Here is a 19,577-nt window from a genome sequence, read left to right as displayed (position 1 = left end):
TTATGTCTTGTTTATCATAAGGAAGCAGTCAGTAAATAAATTGTTATATATAAATATTATTAAATTAATTAAAAATTTAGTAAAAATTGCTCTTTCAATTCTTTTTTAATCGGTGGGTGGTGAAATCTTTTGAAAACTACATAACAATTATTTAGACTTAAGTTTTTTTCCTCTGAGATTGACGAGTGTTTTTTATTTACCTGTTATAAACATTTGTACAAGCTTATAATAAGCAAACAAAGGGTATAAAACAAAAAAGATACACTAGATTGATGCTTGTTGAGTTAATGATTTATTTATGAAATGTATAGTCCTTACAGAGCTCCAGAAATATATCTATAACTTATAAATATTGAAAACTATTTATTTATATTTAACTATAATGATTTAATCAACAGATTATTGCTCAAGCAAAGAGTCTGTAAGTTCTATAAAAATATCTATAACTTATAAATACGGAATATGATTCAAGCAACAGATTATTTCTCAAACAAGCTTATATATCAACTACTTGAGAATATTCTATATTTTTCTGTGAGAATTCGTTCTCATTTGATTGCTAAGCAACACACAGTGAGAGCTGCTTAACATTTGCCAACCTGCTGTCCTAACAAGCAACATATGTTTTCAGCCATCAGGCAACCCTAAGAACCACCCCATTAATGTGACCCAAACGCCTTGGGGGTTCTGCATAATTCCATCAGTAACAATAACACAAAATACTCGTACTTCGCAGTTTAACAAGCATTTTGTGGCATCCTTGAAAGAAGGAAGGAAGGAGGAATCCAACACCCAATGCGATCCCCCGCTCCATGTATTTGCCTCTAATGTACGAGTATTGCCTTCTCACTTCCTACACTTTCCCTTTCCAACAATTCCTTCTTGTTAATTGCTTCGCTTTGATGTAAATACGTCTGTTTTTGATTTCATGCGATATATAATTCTTAAAATGTATATTTTTTACGCTTCTGTTCAACTTAATTTGCTAAATGGATAGTTTGAAACGTGCATTCTTTTAAATTAAGAAAATATTTAAAATGGGATCAGAAACAGAATCTTGTGATAAAAATCAATATGACAATTAATGCAAACCAAATAAGTGAAATTTTGGTTTAATTATAAAGCTGTTAATACGGTTATTATTATAGATGTTTACTCATTTATAATATATTCTGATTTATAATATTACGCAAAAAGCCTTAAGGCCTCAGTTGTTTTGGCTATACTATTGTTTCCTAGAATAAATTCTACTTTACAATTAATTAAATAAAAAAAATAAATAAATAATAAATAAATATAACGCAATCAAAAAGGGCAACACATAAAATTTCCGTACTCTATGCATAGCTGTAGCTTTAAAAAGTGAAAATATCTTAGCGATTGACCTTACAATTGATTGATTGATCAAATAAACAAATTAAATTTAAAAATATTACACATCTACACAAAAAACAAACATAGAATCTAGTAAATTTTAATCTAGTATTTTTAATAAAAAAAATATTTGTTTATATTATACGTAAAGTTTGATTTATTTAAAACCGTTTTGGTTTCAGTCAATGCACAAATACAGATTCAAATGCGCGCCTCAACTGCGTGTCGTTTGTAAGGCATATAGTATAGTCATCTCGCTCGCACTGAAAGCTTTTATTACATAAAGGGTATGAAGAAGATAACTAGCGGGGTTTCAAGTTTGGTTTGTGTCACTGCTGAATTCTAAAAGAGCTTTCGTAAGCAACGTTGCCAGACGTTTTCAATTAGCAAACGTTGAATTTAAACAACATATTTTATAGATATGTAAATAATATATATATATGGAATATTTGTAACTAATTATTTTAATGAATTAAAAATAACATGCCTTAAATATTATTAAAAAAAGGAAAATAACTAAACAAAGATAAATTTACATTTGAAATTTTGGAAAATAAAAAAAATGTATCCTTAAATAAATATCTGAATTTAGTCAAAGGTCCTTGTAGCTAGTGGTCGATTAACAATTAATAAGTTTAGTATTGGATACTAGGTGGATAAAGAAAAGAACGTCTGCATAAATTATACATGATAACTTATACATTAAATTAAATTGTACATAAAAATGTTTATGTTGTAATAAAATGTATATTTAATAAATAAAAATTAGTTAGAAAAAAGTATTTAAATGGAAAAATGTACGTTGAATTTTTAGGTATAATTCTATCAATATCTATAATTTCTCACAGTGTAACAGCTGACGACACATACACAAACACAATAGCGTCATGTATTCTAACATCAATATTGCAATGCCATTTGACATTTGTTACAAAACGATGCCAACTGCAGCGCAGTCCGAGTAATGGGAAGGGAATAAAGATGGGGGAATGCGGAAGGGGTGAAGAGGGGTGCTATGACAGGACAGGACAGGACAGGACAGGACAGGGCAAAAGGCCGAATGTTGCCGGTCAAACGGAGTGATTTTTATTGGCTTGTTGCTTTTCGATTCACTGATAAATTGTTAATGTCAAGCCACGCACACACACACACACACACATACATACCATTACACACACACACACATATGCTCGTAAAATGCAATGCTACAAATTTATTATTTATGTGGCGCTAAGCTTTGCTGTGCATAGAGGGGATAGAAGGGAAGGATGAGCAGGAAGGGGAAGGGGAAGTGGCAGTCAACTTCATTGCGCGACAATTTTTGCTATTCGACGATGCAGACAGTAAGAGAAAAAAAAGAGATGGACAGCGAAAAAGAGAGAGATAACCAAAAAAAAAAAAAACACTTAATTTAAGCTGCTCGACTGTTAAAAGCCCAATATATGTATGCAGTTACCCCTTAAACAATTTAAATATTTGTATATTATACACTATTTTAAAAATTCTAAACTGTTACGGTTAAAAAAAAAATTAACTTAAAACAGCAATAATAAATATAATCATAAAAGTCAGTGGGCCAAAATTTGCTTGTTCTTACTTTTATATCAACTCGGCAGTTATTGCTATTCTAAAAAAATAAATTATTCAATGCAAGGATTAAAATCGTAGCGGGAACCGTAAAACTTAGCCGGGAATTGCCAATTGAAATCGAAATCTTTAACAGAAACCGTAAACAATTGAATAACTATACTAAATAATTTGAACCTAGTAGCCGATTTATGTATAATAAACAATATCGGTTCAGTCTAGCAATTTTGTTTTAAATTAGAAATTGGGTCTTTTTTGAAATTGATGAATTTTGTATACAAACTAACACAATTTAAATATTTTTGTAATATTTTATTTTAACTGAAATTATATAATTATATAATATTATACCAGTATTTTAAAACCGATACATACAAAAATTTAATAACCGTTACTAAACCGATATACAAATACTAAACGTAACCGATTACCCATAACCAAAATGCGATGAAAAGATTCCTGCTTAAATATATTTTTGATTTCCATTTAAATATTGATATTGTCACAAACATTGTCACAAGCCCACAAACCCTGCTAAGTTTTTAGTTACTGGGCTAAAAATAGAGGGCAATGATAATATTTTGGTTAAAAATTTGCGCCGCATAAAATATCATTTTGTGTGTGTTGCATAGAAAATTGTTATGCAAAAAGCAGAAACAATTTCAATAAATCAAACATGCGGAGCAAATGGAACTGGAAGCTGGAGACGAGAAGAGGGAGAGAGAATAGCGAGGGAGTGGTCTAAGAGGGAGAGGGGAGAACAATTAATGCAGCTGCCAAAACAACAAACCGTAGTCGAAACCCGTAGAGCAATTCGCACTTTAATTAATTAGACATTCATTTTCAACAGCAAACTGCAATCTGCAACCTGCAACCCCTGAGGCAGCAACACCACCACCCCCGCTATTCACCTATCTGTCTGTCCGTCTGTCTGTCTGTCTGTCTGTCCGTCTGTCTGTCCGTCTGTCATGTCGTCGTTGTCCCCTCGGTATTGGAGATCGGCGTCGGAATTTGGTGGCAGCCATTATGCTTCGCAGGCGTAATAAATTAGCACAAACATGCCACTAAAATGGGCCACGCCCACCTGCGACCACCAGGAGGCGCTGTTGACCCCATTGTAAAATGCTGTCAATGCAGTTCAGATGCCAATGCAATTCCAGTTCCATTTTGGATGCAACAACGGCACGTCTGGGATTTGGACTGCGATTTGCGCACAATGTGTTTAGTGGCAAGCAGCTCAACACACAGACAGACAGACAGACAGACACTCAGCTCAGGATCACAATGCGAATGCACTTGAAAAAAATCGTATCTTAAAATGATCATAAATACATACAAAGTTTCCAGCTAAAATAAAATAAATCAGTTATAAATTTAAATTATTTATAATAATAGGTACCAACTTTATAATATTTTTGCTAGTTCCAAATAAATGCAGACCTGAGTGTTAGAAATATTTTCAGAAATAACTTTTCTTAATTTCAATTCAAATAATTAAATTTTTTAGTTCTTTTTTAGTATTTAAAATCATGGCTTAACTTAACTATGTTTTTTTCAGTTATAAATTTCAATTATTCATAATATTATTTATACATATTTGTCTATTTATTTATTTATCTACTTATTATTTATTTTCACTAAATTTTGTAATGCTTATTGGTTTAAGTTGGCTATAAATAAACAAATTACCCAATAATAATAATAATAATGTTTTTATCTTTAATAAAATAGTTTTTTTTTATTTTTATAAATGCATGCCGAATTTTGATCAATAATAGTAATTTTTCTCAATTGTAAAGCTTTTAAAATATAAGAAAATAATTATATAGAGAACATAAATTTTGCCAGTGTGAGAATGAGGCTGAGAAACACGATGACAAAAGGGATGACGATGATGAAAACAAGCCCAATGCAATTCAAGTGAATCCCTCGCAGTGTCAGGCTGGCAAATCAAATGAAATGCAATGCATAGTCAAGTAACTTGCCGCCAGTGCCTGTGGCAATTGCTTTGCATTAATTGTTGTTGCAACTTAAAGTTGCAGGCTACAACATTGTTGCTCTTATAACAGAAAGGAAGAAAGCGAGAAAGAGAGAGAGAGAGAGAGAGAGAGAGAGAGAGAGAGGACGAGGAATAGTCTTTTAACATTATCATTCACTTCGATTGCTGCATCTATGTAGATGCTGTGTGGCAAGTTCGGTTGCTGCTGCCATCTCCTCCTTTTCCTACTCCCCTCTGTTGCCACAGCAGCTTTTTCCTGTTGCCCTTTTTATACCCGTCACTTGTAGAGTACAAGGGTATATTGTAGTCGTTGCAATGAATTAACAGGACATCCGGTTATATTTTTAAATTTTCCATGCCCATTATCGCTCAAGAAAATTTTAAAATCTTCACCACACCAACCGTTTGTAGATTAAAACACTTTTTGCTTAAAATGAAAACTCCTTTGTTATAATTGTATAATTCTACCATTTAATTGAATCCACATTGGTTAAAAAAAACAATAGTTATGACTTTTTTAAGTTATTTCGAAAAACCGAGTGCCTTAAAGTGTGCAATACTTTTTATATTTCTTTGTAGCCCATGAGTCATAGATACCATCACAATAAATCTTTATCTTGAACTTATTTCAATTAATTTATAGCAGAGTTAATATGTATATAGCGGAATTGAGCCATAATTTTCAATTTATTAATTAATTTTTATTGTTTTCGTTTGGTGGATAGTTTGGGTTCCTTTAATTAAAATGCAAATGTGCAAAGATATTTGTAAAAGAATCATTATGGGTTATTTCTTATTTTTATTTATGTACTTTCTAAATTATTGACTTTTTTAAGAATTAAAAAATAATAATAAGCAATATTACGTTTCCTGCTGTACAGATTGTAAAAAATAAACTTCGATAATATAAAAACTCTCGTATTTATTGAAAAAAAAAAATTATTTTTTTAAAATAGCTCATTTTAATGAATAATATTATTCTATTGAATAATAAAATAAAAATGAAATGAATAATAAAAAATGTGTAAATTTTTGATTTTGTCAAGGCATTTTCTTCACTAACTGTATATTTAAATTGAGTATCGGGTGTTTTAAGGTCAGGGTCTTGAATATCGCGTTCAATTTTTTTCGATTCTCTCTTGCGCACTTTTCATCTTGGCGCTGCATACGAAATTTATGGGTTTTATTATGTGATTTATGCAATGCGCGCTGTCCGCGACGGAGCACGCAACTCGCAACTCGCAACTTGCAACGCGCAACTCGACGTGCGGATTTTTACGCCGGAAATGTGCCCATCGACTGCGTGTTAAGTCTCACACACACACACACACGCACACACAGACACTCACACAGATACATATGTGGCAAATGGCGTCGGACAGAGGAAAGTTTTTTATTGCTGCTGCGAGTTTTTATTGCAGCTCGTGTTTTACTTATTTAATTTCTCAACACTGGCCAGCGTTGTCTTTGTAATTGACAGCACACCAAGTGATATAGAGCTGCTCCACTGTGCTGCTGCCCCGTGTTGCATAATGCTGCGAAAAGCATGCCGCATGCCACAAGCCACATGCCACATGCCACAATACGCATTACAGAGCCCAATAACGCCATCTAACCGAAAACGTGCTATAAATTCCAATCAGAGTCGCCACAAAGTCGCTCCGTCGACCCATTGTCAATCAACGGACAGAAGAACACAGACATACGCACAGTGGCAAGAAAGACACGATTCGCTTGTATTGATTTAAAAGTTTCAAAGCTCGAATAAATTTATATTTTCTAATCTATTTGATTACCAACACTACAAACCAGTTATAAATTATTCATGTGTAATTTATTATATTTTTCAAGATATATATTTAATAAAAATATCTATATGGGCGTGTTTAAAATGGTATGAGATTATGATATATTTAATAAGCCGTCTGATTACACAATGAATTTGTCTCAGCTATGTTGTGTCAAAATTTCAGACTCCTTGGTCGTACCGTTGGAGCTGCGCTCAGTCAGTCGATCAGGTTAAACAGTTTTATATATATAGCTGTACTTACCATATCAAGTCTTTAAAATAATTAATTAATAATAACGAATAGTTAAAAGATGTATTTACCAATTAAAAAAGCATTTATTTTAATTTTAAAAATACAAGTTTATTTCTTTTATGCATCGCAAAAAAAATATATTTAATACACAAACAGCAGACATTATTTTTGCTAATAATTATAGTTAGACATTATAAAGAAGACATTTTTTTTTATGAATTTGTTTAAATCAAAAAATAAAACAACGTGGATTTGGTTCATGTCAGAATTCGACTGTTATCTAGTGTAATTAATATGGGCTAATGTTGTAATTTTACCCATTGTTATATGGTCGGAATGTACGAATATTAACATTTCCAGGGACACAGGTGCATGCGACGACACACGTGGCAAGAGGCATGTGGCAGGGGCACGTGGTAAGCGGCTCTGAAGGTACAGCGGATACGCATGCCACAGGGCTCGAGTTTCACATGTTATTGCCACTGCCTTTTCAGTTTAAAGCCGCCAAATAAAAGAAATTTATTGCACTTTTGCAATTATTGCAAACCAAAGCCATAACTGAGAAAGGCCATAGAGCCTGACATTGCGACTGTTTCGGATAGCGGCTGTTTCACGCCTCGCTAACTTGACTCCTCCTCCTCCTCCACCCCCTCCCTTTGCACCCCTTGCACCCCTATATGGATAAGGCTAACAGGGGGTTCCAGTTCGAGTGGCCATAGGCCTGGGGACTCACACAAATTTCATTTTTATTGTGCTCGACACTTAACTTTATTAATTTTCCAACCAATGACGAGTCCTGGCCACGCTTTGGGGCACATAGCGTTAAGAGAGCGGGGTGGAATGAGGGGTAGTTGTTGCTTTAGTAATCCATTACCGCAGGTGCCGTAAAAATGCTTAGTTTACGATTTGCGATTAACGCGAAACAAGTGCGCCATAAAATTGCTCCGTTTCTGCCTTTTGTTTTCTACGTTTTCCCCTCTTTCTCTTTCTCTCTCTCTTTCTCATTCTTATTCTTATTCGAATTCTTGTTCTTGCTTTCTTTATTGTCGACTTTTTCCTGTGTTCTTATGTCCCGAAACTCAACCCACAGCTGGGCCATTATTCGATTAATTTCAATAAAACGAAAATTCCGGGAGCCGTTCTGTCATCAAATTTATCGATACACACTCCTCTCTCTCTAATTCTGATACTGTGTCTCTCTTTGGGGACAGAATAGGCGTGTAAAAGTCTTTTTTATGAGTGAACCACTAAATTTTTGTGAAAACTTTTAATTAAAAGTTTGAAGTTGGAACGTTTAGACAATCTGAAAGTAACTTCCGAATATATTTTTGCAATATTAGATTAACTTAGAAACAACGAAAGTAAGGATGGCAATAAAGGATATCAATTCCATAAAAAAAATAGATTAAGTATAAAAATTGATAAAACACGATTTTTTTATTTAATATTAATATTTATTATAACTATACTTGACATTATTGACATTTATTTTAAATATTTCAAGTATAAAAATTGATAAAAAACGAATTTTAAGCTCGATTAATTTTTTTTTCATTCATTTTTCCTTTCAAATCGTGACATACATATTGATATTATGATAAACTAAATTAAATGTAAATTTAATAAATTTAAAAATATAAATAAGATTAAAAATAGAAAGATGGAAAGATACAAAAAAAATTAATTTAACTTTAAACATATAAAAGTTAGCGAATATTCAAAAGATAATTTATTTTAATAGGGGATTTTTTTAATAAAACATATTCTTGAATTATTAATTTATAATTTATTATTAATAATATTGCTTTCAAAAAATATACAATTTCAAATAACATGCTTTATAGTTTTGTTTTGGAATTTTAATTATTTTCTGTCGAAATTCCTATATAAAATCACTGATTCAATTCGACGTGGGACAAATAGAAATGATAATAAAAACAAACAGAATAACATATGCCGCAAGGGAGCTAGAGAATCTGAAATTAGTCAGGAAAATTATGCAAAAAGCATAAGTGCAAAAAGCGGACACTTAATCACTCAACTTCCGGCCGGAAAAGGCAAGCAGCACCGAAAGAAATTAAACTGAAGTATGCCCAAAACTTTGGCTGCCTTTCAAATGGCGTTCAGGAAGAACTTGGAGTCAGACGAGATGAGGTCGGAGCCAAAATCTGAGCCTGGCCAAAAACTAGACGACGTTGTCGGTGCGCTTCGAAAGCACATAAATTTTAATAATTTATCCCATATTATTCCACTTAAGTCGTTTAGATTTTCATAATAAATTAATAACGACAAACGCTGCGATGTCTCTTACTCTTTCTCTATCTCATGCTCATGCTCTCGCTCTTTCTCTAGCGGACAGGCGACCTTGTGGCTGCCTCAATTGCTGGACAAACAAGCAGCCTGCCTCATGAGTAGCTGTGGCATCAAAGTTCTCCGCTGTTTGTCAGTTGGGCAGACTATTAAGCCACCATAGCGGACCCAACAAAATATGATGATGATGGTAAAAATGGAGCTGGAGATGAAGAGATTCTCAGCGACACGGAATCTCTCGGAAGTCAGTCGATTGGGGAGTTGCCACCAGAGTTGCTGCCACTGCCACTGCCACTGTTTGTGGCTTATTTATACGCTTAATTTGCGCCACAATTTTATTTACAAATTGTTTGCCAAAACGCCAAAAGTTGCGCCTTGCGGCCGGTTGGCGACTGAGATTTGCGGCATTTCGGTTTATGTTTATGTGAGACAAAGGCGCAAATTTATTGTGTTGCACGCACAGTCTGCGACGCGTCGTGTCGCAAGTAGCTGTGGCAATTTATTGTAGCAATAACAATAATAACAAGTCGACTGCCCAACTAAAAAATACCCCTTATTGTTTTTATTATATTAAACATTTATTTTCATTGCATATAAATTGTAGCTATGATTAATTTTAATTCTCTTATCTCAGAATTTTAAATTTCAAAACTAAAAAAAATATAGCATACTTAGCAGCGCACTCTAATAATATTAAAACAATCCTAGCAAGCGTTATATTTAGCCGATCTTTATGTGTTTAGGCAGAATTATGGACAATAATAAAAGGATATGCTTTCCATTAAAAGCAGCGTTCCATCTTAAACATTGTGTAAGTGGTGCAGGTATTTTATTTGGATTTCTTAAAACCTGAAACTTTCATAACTACTATTATATATATATATATATATCAATTCTTACTGCAATTTTGTGAAGGAATATAGATATTCATAAAATAAAGTAATTACCATCAAAAGAAATATTATTTCTCTAAAAACTGTGGGCGCGTTATAGTTTCCTTCGATTTTTGAAAAAATACTATATAAAATTTCGAAAACACTTTTATTTCCGTACAAATAATACCCTGAATTTAAATATATGTCAATTGCAATTGATACAATCGATTGTATGTATAAATTTTATATTTTCATGGTAAGAAAAAAGTATTGCATACTTATTAGCGCTCTGTAAGAATCTTAAAACAGACTTAACTAGTGATATACTTAAACGAGATTATTGTGATTAAGTGGATTGATTGAATATAATAAAAAGGAAAATTCAGGTTTAAGTAATGCGTTCTTTCTTAAAGACTGTGGAAGTAGTGGGAATTTTTTTATTTATTTAATTAAAATTAAAACTGTCATAACTTTTGTTCCACATATTCGATCTTCATGCTATTGTATGCAAGGATTGAAAATAATAAAACAAAGTGCTTTGCAACAACAAGAGTATTCTTTCACAAAAACTGTGCTTTTTTTGGAGTTTTATAGGATGTGAAATTTTAAAAGCACTTTTCGGAAAATCCATATTAACGTATGTAATATACCCATTTAGGTCTAAGAGTGACGGGTATAGCAACCACAAGTAGCATGGGCCAGGGCACTTGTAACAGGGCGTGGCATCAGCCAGAATGGAGTCATCATAAAAGGAAGAAGAAGAAGGCACCACAACGCCTCATTGATTAGCCCCAAACCACTGTACAATCGTCCATTCGTCCTTTCGTTCTTATAGGGAATCTTGGCTCTCGAAAAGTGGCGAAAGTTAATGCACGCTCTGTTAACAGCTCGTCAAATACAATTTAGTAAGAAGCACACTTGAGCGCAGTGCAGGATATACCAGGATACAACAGGACATGCCAGGACACACACTCCACATGCAGCTCTTGGCCAGGTTGTTTATCAAATTTGCAGTCATCGATGCTGAAGCTGAAAAGCCAACAACAAAAAGACCGCAATCATGAAACGTTTATTATAAAATATGTGTTGGCCAGTCAGTCCAAAAGGGAGAGAGAGAGAGAGATGGACAGCAGAGAAGACTTAAACCCACTTGCATATTTCCCACATTTTCCATTTTCCACTCTCAACATTTATCAGCAGCAGACGAATGAACAGACGGTCAGTCAAGTCTCGAACTTGACATGACTTGACCAGAACAGGTCAGCTTCATTTTACTGGTCTCCTCCTCCTCTTGGGTTACTGCGTTCTGTCCGTTACAGTTTTGATGTGCAGCAAGGAAATCTTTTAGCCAGCTTTTCATCTATCCGGAAAATATTCGCCTGTCTTTATATACCCTTGCAGAAGGCATTACAAATTTGTCCAGAATTGTGTAATACATGAATGCAAGTGTGGATCCTTACAAAAAAAAACTATTTGTCCTGATTGACTGACTGATTGATGAGCAATCACCAGAATGCACAAGCGGTAAGAGGTACAAGGCTTAAATTTGTACAAAACATGCAATATACCATTTTATTGTGAAAAAACACTTTTTGAAAAATTAGAGCTGCAAGTGATTCAAATTCGGGGTCAAAGTTTGTACTTAAAAAGATGAGCTGAGTTTGGAAAAATGATTGATTTTTATAAATTATATCCCAAGTTTAAAGAATTGAATTTTGTATTATCTTATACAGCAAATTTTAAAACAAAATCAGATTGCCATCTGCAGATTGATCGAAAATCAATTTTTTTTATAAATAGTCGGCCGGTGCTACAGTCGAGCATACTCGACAGTCGGAGACCCCGTACTTACTATCCAAAAGCAGCCACTCCTTAGAATTAAATAATATTTAAGATAAACTTAAATTCTTATATATAAGCCTATATAAAAGTAAATTCTTAACAGAGATTAAATTAAAAGTACATGTTCAACATGCAAAATGTTGTAATAAATAAACTAACCGACACTTTATTCATATAGTAATGTAATTGAAGCTCAAATTTATTTAAATAATATATTTGATAAAAAAAAGTTAGCAGATAAATTTATTAGAAACGTAAATTTTCATAGTAAATTTATAAAACATTAAATTTACATAGAATTTTAGTTTGGTGTCTCTAGCTTTTATAGTCTCTGAGATCTAGGTGTTCATACAGACGGACAGACAGACAGAACGAACGAACAGACGAACCGAACAGGAGCAAAGACGGACAGACAGAACCAGCAGACAGGCAGGCAAGCGAACGAACAGACGAACAGACAGCAGACAGACGAACCGAACCGAGCAGACAGGCAGACAGACGAACAGACGGAACAGACAGAACCAGACAGACAGACAGTGAACGGAACGGGCAGACAGACAGACAGACAGACAGGGAAGACAGACAGACAGACAGACAGACGGTGAACAGACAGACAGGAACAGACAGACGAACAGACAGACAGACAGACAGACGAACAGACAGAACAGACAAACCGAACAGACAGAGAACCATTCAGACATAAATGACAGGCTGCATCGAATTGTTGCAACGGAGAAATATCTTCCAAACCCCTAAACCAAGATTTACGTTTCATATGGCAAAAAACGCGAAATTGTACGTATTACAACATATTAAAACTTCACAGAAATCGTTAAAGCCATTTTGTCAGAATTCGTTAAAATGTAAGTAGAACAAAGTCGTAGAAAAAACATTTCTAGATTTTCGAAAAGGAATAAATCCCCATCATTACATTTAAGCTTCTTTAGCGCTTTGATGCAAACAGACAAACAAACAAACTGACTTTTCATTTCATGTTGAGAAGTCCACTAAAATATTCAAATTTATTTATCTTTTAACCAAATATCTGATTTGGGTGATTGAGGTATCAATCGACGCGTATTTTTAAGTAGAATTTTTGAAAAAATAAAAAATTTTACCAAAAGGCCCCAACAAACGCATTAGCTGCAATCACTTGCACCATCGTTTTTCGTGACCCAGGTTGGTAAAAAAAGTTTTTGTATGCCATTTTGCAAGTTAGGACTAAACCTTTCGATTGGTGTATAACTCGATCTGATGGGACAGTCGTAACAAATTATCCAACTTAGCTGTATATATTGTAAGTCGCCTTTCGCCCCCTGTGTGATGCTTTCATCGCTAAAGCGATCTGTCGTCCGCAGTGATGCTATTTCGGCTTGCACTGGTACGGTTTGGAAATTTTTTCAACAAATTTTTACTATTTTATTTTCTGTATGCACATACAAACAGCGAGCTGTTAAAAACACCTTTCACCTTTGATTTTATAGCAGCACGAAGCCTAAGTAACAAACGCTGTAATAAACTATTTTTAAACTGAGCTAAAGCCTTTCAGGTGTAGCGTCGAGCATCGTTAGTTTCTGTTTCAATTCGATTAAATGCGTTCCACATTTTGGGACCAATTTTTATTTGCGCATTGAACAACACACGCATACAGAGGCAAAAACTAAGAGAAAGCGAGACAGAGAGAGAGAGGAAGAGACAGTGACAGAGAGAGAGAGAGAGAGAGAGAGAGAGAGAGAGTGAGAGATAGAGACAGAGAGAGAGAGAGAGAGAGAGAAAGAGAAAATTGCTCTTATAATTTGGATATGAAATTTTCTATGTCGATTTGTAGGCGGTAAAGGAGGCGTGCCAAATTCTGAAGCAAACTTGATCTGCTTGCAATATAGAGAAACCTACTTACCAAGTTTGGTATCTCTAGCTGTTATAGTCTCTGAGATCTAGGTGTTCATACAGACGGACGGACAGACAGACAGACGGACATTGCTATATCGACTTGGCTATTGATGCTGATCAAGAATATGTATACTTTATAGGGTCTGCCACGCCTCCTTCTGCCTGTTACGCACATATTCGTTGAAAAAAACCCAATAGTCCCTGAAATTTTTTTTAAGTACGGGGTCTAAAAATCTTTTTAGTCTCTTGAGAAATTTCGATAAAAATTAAAAATTCTTTACATTTTATTTATCACAATTAATTCAGTACAGATTAGAATATCATATAGCTGCTACAGAAACTATTTTTTAAGATAACTTTACCAAATTGACAGCAGTTGATCTTATATATCCCGACAAAGTTCATTTAAAGTCGTATAACTATTTCGTATGACTGTCTTAAAAATCAATGAATTGAAAAATAAATAAATGACTGTGACTTTTGGCGAATAAACATTATATCGTTTTCCTTAACGCACATATGTTAAAGCCATCGAAGCTGTCATTATAGATTTGCTGAGGATCGAATGTTCCACAAGAGCTGCTGATGTTTCAGCAGTCAATCAACACAAGTGTGCATATCTGTGTGTATTCATAAAAGTGTATGTGTGTGTGTGTGTGAGTGTGTGTGTGTGTGTGAGTGTATCCTTTATTGCGTGTACTTAAGTCATGCACTAAATATTGTGGCTGTGCATGTGTTTTCCACTTTTCATTACGTGCTGCAATGTTCATTTTCCAAATTTCAATAGCTTGTGTTGCTCTGTCGCTATCTCAGTATCTGTGTATCTATGTATCTGCCAGATATGTGCATTTGCATGTGTGTATCTGTGTGTGTGTGTGTGTTGGTTTCTAGTATCATTGAATTGATTGATGTTTGATGCACTCAACCACAACGACATGCAGCAAACCGCAACGCTGCTGTTGCTGCTCTAACTACGAGTATCTATCTCTCTCTCTCACTGACGCCCCCACTCTTTCTGCCTCTCTCTTTCGTCATCCACCTGCCAGCTGTCATTGCGCATTTGTGTTGCATACTTTTTGGAGTGCCGCTGGCTGGCAAGCAAGGGAATTCTGAAGTTGTTTACTCGTTGTGCTCGTGCGATATGCGTATGAGTATATTTCTGAAGGGTTCAAAGATGAAAACAACTCAACAACAGCCACAACAACAGCAACAACAACAACATCAATAGTCGCGTTCAGACTTCGCATTCATGAATTACAACGATTCGAATGCGGTAATCTGACCGCACATAAATTTATCAGCCAGTTTCCTACACACATTCACACATAATACTTTATACTCCATCTCTCTTTCAGTGTCTATAAATGGGCTTAAATGGAGGAATACTATACACGAGTCTGCAATATAATAAATGTGCAAAAACGTTTTGATTTACACGACGACTATGCGTTTTAATCATATTTAAATAAATTAAATATTTATTATAAAAATGCTGCAATAAATAAATCGAATAAATATATATGTACACAATATTCAAACAACAGCAGCCACATTATTAAAAAGTTTAAAGTGGAGTCACGTTTGTTTTATTTGAATTTATTTTTTTCTATGAAAATGCAATTTCCATTCATTGGATGCTTAGTTGGAAATACTATAAAGCTAGGATCAAATTCAAAGTTGAATGCGCTGCAATTAATAACATTATATGAATAGATTTTTGACGATTTCTTATATTTATGCCAATTAAAATTTGTAATATTATGGTAAAATATGAATTACAAATTTTATTTACGTCAAATGAAATAATACATATATTTCTGTAGATCAAAACTGCTTTGAAAATTTAATAAATCTTTGACAGAATAAAAATATTTGTAATATTAGCGTAATAAACATATAAATTACATATTATATTTATGCCAAATTGAGTTATATCAATAAAAACATATAATTCTAAAGTGTCTTAAAAATATAATAAATCTTTAGGGAATTAGAAAAATGTTTAATATTATCTTATTATTTAAATTACAAAATATATTTATGCCAAATAGAGTTAAATAAATATAAGCATACAATCCTAGTGATTTATAGATTCTTTAAAATTTAATAATTTTTATTAAAATTAAAAAATTTTAATTAAAATTAAAAAATTTTAATTTATTCGAAATATATAAATTTCATATTTATTAAAATTTTATTTATAGAAATTATATTTCTATACAATTTTCAGATCAAAAATGTCTAGCAAAATAAGATAAATTTGTAATATAATCGTCAACTTATAATTACAAATGATATTAATGCCAAGATATAATTTATATATTGTAGAGTATCAGTATAAATTAGTCAATTTCTTTATTAAGTTTTTATAGCATTTATAGATTTTAACAAATTGGATTTTAATGTCAACAATTTAGTTTATTTACTGACAATTCGTCACGCACTAAATTGATTTTTATTGCTCGTTTGCTAAGGGATCACAAACTGAGTATCCCCACTAAGTTATCAACTTTCAAACGACTCATGTTGCTGGCCATTTCAGGTCATTTGCATAATTGCCACAAACCTGGCGAAATTAACCGCATTTATCAAATTGCAATCGTGCAACATGAAGAAAAAGTTGCAAGTTGCAAGGTATACCGCCTTATGGCCCGGCCACGCCCCCCGCCAAATGTTTTCTCAAGTTTTTGCCCCGAGTGCAATGGAAGTGCACAACTATTTTCGTATTTTGCGCTTCCGCTATAAATTCCGGAATTTATGGTGCGTATCACTTGCCCGAATGTTTTACATGCGATTTCTGACTCACACCATTAAAAAAAGAAAACAGCAACAACAACAACAAGTGAAAAACTCTGGGTCTGAGTAAAGAAAAACCCTTAAAACAGTTGCCCAACTTCAGGAACAACCTAACGAGGGCTGTTCCAGAACTACTTCACGCAACTAGAAACACTCAACAAATTCTTAAGTCTACTCGTAAGCTTAAGTACACTTTGTTCAACTCTTCATAAATAAATCTAATTACAGCTGTAAGAAACACTTTTCTCTGCCAAAATTATGGATACTCGTATATTATAATAAAAAACTAGTCGTTACTTACTTCAATATATATATAAGTACTTTATAAAAATTACTATCTAATAAAAACTACTGCATACTTTAGGGTGCATGTATTGAATGAATTATTAATAGCTTTGGTTAGCTATTACTTCCGTTTTACTAGTGCGATCTTGCTGCGTTTAAGTGAGATAATAGATGATATTAATATATACCATTGTTTACCATAAAAAACTACTTTTTGTGGTCCTTCTCCCTGTTAACTACATACCAACGAACACAATAATATAATATAGTATAATAAAGATTTTAAGAAATTGTTCCGCATAGTAAGTCTTAGCTGTTTGAAATATTTTGAACCCAAGCTTGGCCAAGTTCCAAGTTCAGCAAGACCTTTGGCATTTAATTATGGTAAGACTAGAAATCTCAATCGGTTCACTATATCATTAAGCTGTCATTTTCGGTGTGCTGAACAGCATAAAAGTGCCTGGGCACAGGGTATCCTACTGTCGAGTCCACACTGTCTGTCAAAACTGCGCTGTGCGATCAGTGACGCAGATGGATACAGAGAGGGGATAGGAGAAATAAAAGAGAGTACAAATAATATATTAAGATTAGCTATCAGCTTAGCTTATAGTGTGTGTACTCTCTTCAGCTCATTCCGGCGGAATGTAGATCAAGGCTAAAAGTTCAAATGTCAACTCAGCTATCAGTTCCGCTTTCAGCTTAAATCTTCACTTTTTCCAACAGCAGCTAATCTAAACCAATTCTGAATTCTTCGCATTTCTGTCTGTTGTCACTCTGTTCGTGCTGGGCGTGTGTATTGGTAAATTTGAACTTCTGATTAGACGCATGAACTAGATGTGGAATGACCAATCAAAGCGCGCCATGCAACCAAAAAATACATCACTAATTTCTTTGGAAAAAGCACAAAAATAGCGAGTTAGAAAGTACATAATGTGCCCGGATTCAAAATCGTTTTCAAATTCTTTTCTTGGTCACTAGTCAAATTTCGACTCAGTCAGTCTTCTCATTCATTCAGTGAAATTCGGTCGCAAAATGTGGAAAAATTTAATTTGTTTAATCTTTGTAGTAAGTTCGTTAGTTTCATTCTCGAGTACAACTCGAATTCCTGAACGTGATAATACCGATACAAATTCTTTAACGAATTCCCAATTTGCTGAGTTGAGGTAAGATTCTTATTTCTGATCCACGCTAGTGAAGAGACCGGTTCTCAAAAGCAAACACGAAAATGATAACTAAAATAAGTAATAATTTATAAATTTGTTAGAGCGCAGCAGAGAAATTCCGATACGGTGATTGGAGGTCTGTTCAATGCACTTAAAGCGGAGCAGGAACGACAGCGAAAGCTGACAGATGAACTTGTTCAGGAATCTGCTAAACGCAATTCGTTTTTTAATCCACACAACTGTACCGAGGCCAAGTTCAGTGGCATCTATGACATAGTCGTCCCCAACCTTAGCAGTCAACCCTTCAAAGTGGAATGTGATGCGAATACTCGAGGAGGAGGTTGGACGATTATCCTGAGGCGGATGGACGGAAGTATCGACTTCTATCGTAACTGGGCTGCATACAAAAAGGGATTCGGAGAACTATATGGCGAGTTCTTCTTGGGATTGGATAAAATACACGCATTGACGGCAGACGGGAATCAGGAATTACTTGTCGTCCTTGAAGACTTCAAGGGAAATGAAAAATTTGAGCTGTATGATAGTTTTGCAATCGGCGACGAGGACCAAGAATATGCCCTACACACTCTAGGCGAAGCGAGTGGAACTGCGGGTGATTCACTTAGAAGACAATATAGAATGGCATTTAGCACCTATGATCGAGATAATGATATTTGGCAAGGCGGAAACTGTGCCACATCCAGCTTAGGCGCCTGGTGGTACGCTAGTTGTCACGACAGGTATGTTGAAGTGTTTATTGCATCTTTAAGATTCGTTTACTAACTGGAATCCTTACAGCAACTTGGCGGGGACGTATGATGATGACAGATTCACCAAAGGCGTCAATTGGGTAACTTTTAAGGGTTATGAGTACTCCCTCAAAAAAGCCGTCATGATGATACGTACAAAGAAGTGAACACTGAGACTCGACAATGATTAAGATCTTCTCCATTGTTATATTTTATTGTATATTTTCATCATTTAAATAAAGGACACTCTCTTTATGTCTCTCTCTCTCTCTCTCTCCTGTCTCTGTCATTATCTGTGTTCTTTCTGTAGGTTTCTTGTTTTCTTTCTCTCAAATACTGCTTCTCTTTCTATTTCCCTATCTCTTTGACTTTCAGGTATTTCCAAAAGAAGAAGAAGAGAAGACTGACGTCATTATTTGTGTGTGTGTCTTTATTAATGTACTTACTTCTTAGCAGATCGAGACCTCAATGAAAAGTTAAGTTAAGTTAATGTGGAATTGACTATAGTCGATAGAGAAAACTTAATATTGAAAGTAAATAAGGTAATCCTGAATAAAAAATATATTTTTATTTTTTAAAACTAAAATTTTTAAGCTTATGTTTTCAATTAATTAAAGTAAATTCATAAATTCAAAAGGTTTTTCTGCTTAAATTAAAAAAAATAA

General features: G+C 34.0%; 1 protein-coding gene across 1 annotated transcript; it reads left to right on the top strand.

The window, feature by feature from the left end:
• Positions 1 to 18,021: 18,021 nt before the first annotated feature.
• On the top strand, positions 18,022 to 19,183 carry LOC117780851 (ficolin-1-like). The gene is made up of 3 exons (XM_034617527.1): positions 18,022 to 18,163; positions 18,265 to 18,903; positions 18,962 to 19,183. The coding sequence occupies exons 1-3, from the start codon at positions 18,033 to 18,035 to the stop codon at positions 19,077 to 19,079; spliced, it is 888 nt and encodes a 295-aa protein (XP_034473418.1). The 5' UTR covers positions 18,022 to 18,032; the 3' UTR covers positions 19,080 to 19,183.
• The last annotated feature ends 394 nt before the right edge of the window (positions 19,184 to 19,577 follow it).

The sequence above is a fragment of the Drosophila innubila genome (assembly GCF_004354385.1).
Source record: "Drosophila innubila isolate TH190305 chromosome 2L unlocalized genomic scaffold, UK_Dinn_1.0 4_B_2L, whole genome shotgun sequence".
Taxonomy (NCBI): domain Eukaryota; kingdom Metazoa; phylum Arthropoda; class Insecta; order Diptera; family Drosophilidae; genus Drosophila; species Drosophila innubila.
Note: the sequence above shows the minus strand (reverse complement) of the source record. Positions and strands in the feature narration are given on the sequence as shown.